Source organism: Bison bison, unplaced genomic scaffold (assembly GCF_000754665.1).
Source record: "Bison bison bison isolate TAMUID 2011002044 unplaced genomic scaffold, Bison_UMD1.0 scf7180017857754, whole genome shotgun sequence".
NCBI lineage: Eukaryota > Metazoa > Chordata > Mammalia > Artiodactyla > Bovidae > Bison > Bison bison.
The window spans coordinates 10925-12188 of record NW_011488327.1 but is presented as its reverse complement, the minus strand read 5'-3'; the positions used below and the strand labels follow the sequence as shown (position 1 = coordinate 12188).

General features: G+C 35.9%; 1 protein-coding gene across 2 annotated transcripts in view; it reads right to left on the bottom strand.

Annotated features, from left to right (window-relative positions):
- LOC105003854 (malignant T-cell-amplified sequence 1) overlaps window positions 1-1264 on the bottom strand; it is an 8324-nt gene that overhangs the window by 4469 nt on the left and 2591 nt on the right. For both annotated transcript variants that reach the window (XM_010861297.1, XM_010861289.1), the window contains exon 4: window positions 482-615. In XM_010861297.1, the coding sequence (XP_010859599.1) occupies window positions 482-615 (134 nt within the window). The remainder of the gene's footprint in view (window positions 1-481; window positions 616-1264) is intronic.

The following is a 1264-nucleotide window of genomic DNA, read 5'->3' as shown; positions in this document are numbered from 1 at the left end:
CAGGCTCCTCCGTCCATGGGATTTTCCAGGCAAGAGTACTGGAGTGGGGTGCCCTTGCCTTCTCTGGCCCATGGTTCCTACTAGTCACCAAAATTCCACCTGGTGCCTAAATTCTTTTCCCTTTTGAATGCTTTTTTCCCAGGGTAATTCAAATGTAAAAGTAGCAAGATGATGTTCAAATAAGTGATCCAATCATATCATATACAACCTCTCTATTAATAATCAGGAGTTTTATACTGTGTCCCAAGTCTCATAACACTGGGCCCTAACACAGCTGAAATGCAGCTGGGACTATTTTTATTACTTGTTCTCACTTAACTTCTAACACAAAATAATGTTGCTTCCCACATCTTCAAATGTAAGCAGAAAGATATAACAGTAACTTCCAAAAGATATATCTAATCCTCTCTTGGATGTTAGTTCTTTCAGTGATAACAAGAATACAATGAACACATTTTTCAACAGAGCCTGGGAAGGATACAACAATCGTATCTACTGCAGCAGGGTAAAGTTTAGCTCCGGGAGAAGTTAAACCTGGACACATTATATTTGCTCCACTGAGTACAAATTTGATGGCTCCTTTGTCAACCTGCTGATGTGGCAGGATAAAAGGATCTAGAAGAAAAGAAATACATTACACCCATTAATAAAACTAAAGACTCAACAGAAAAAGGCAAATGACATGAACAAATACTTCCCGAAATTACAGTACTTTGACAGATGAGAAATAAAACTGAAACACATTCCTTCACTTATCAAATTGGTATATATTTTTTGAGAAAAGTAATTACCAGTGCTAGCAAGAATGTCAGAAAACTGGCATTCCCATTTACTGCTAAAAGGCTTATAAATAGGTACAGGCTTTCTTTAGGACTACTAGGCAATATGTACAAATAGCCTAAACTAAACTCTTTGATTTAGTAATTCTACTTCTAGGACCTTATCCTAAGAAATAAAGGAGGAATGCGCAATATATTTAGGTAGAAAGATGCTCATTATAGCACTAATATTTATATTAGAAATAAACTGGAATCAACCTAAATGTCCAACAATTAAGAGATAAATGACTTAAAGTATATCTATAATATCCGTATAATAGAACCATGTTTTTGGAGAATATGTAATACCTTGGGAAATATTCATAATATATGACAAGTGAAAAAAAAACAATAAAAATTGCCAAAAAGATCAGTGGTTGCTAAGGGTTGGAGGAGGGGAAGAGGTGGGAGGGGTGAGTAGGTAGAAAAGAGGGGATATTTAGGGC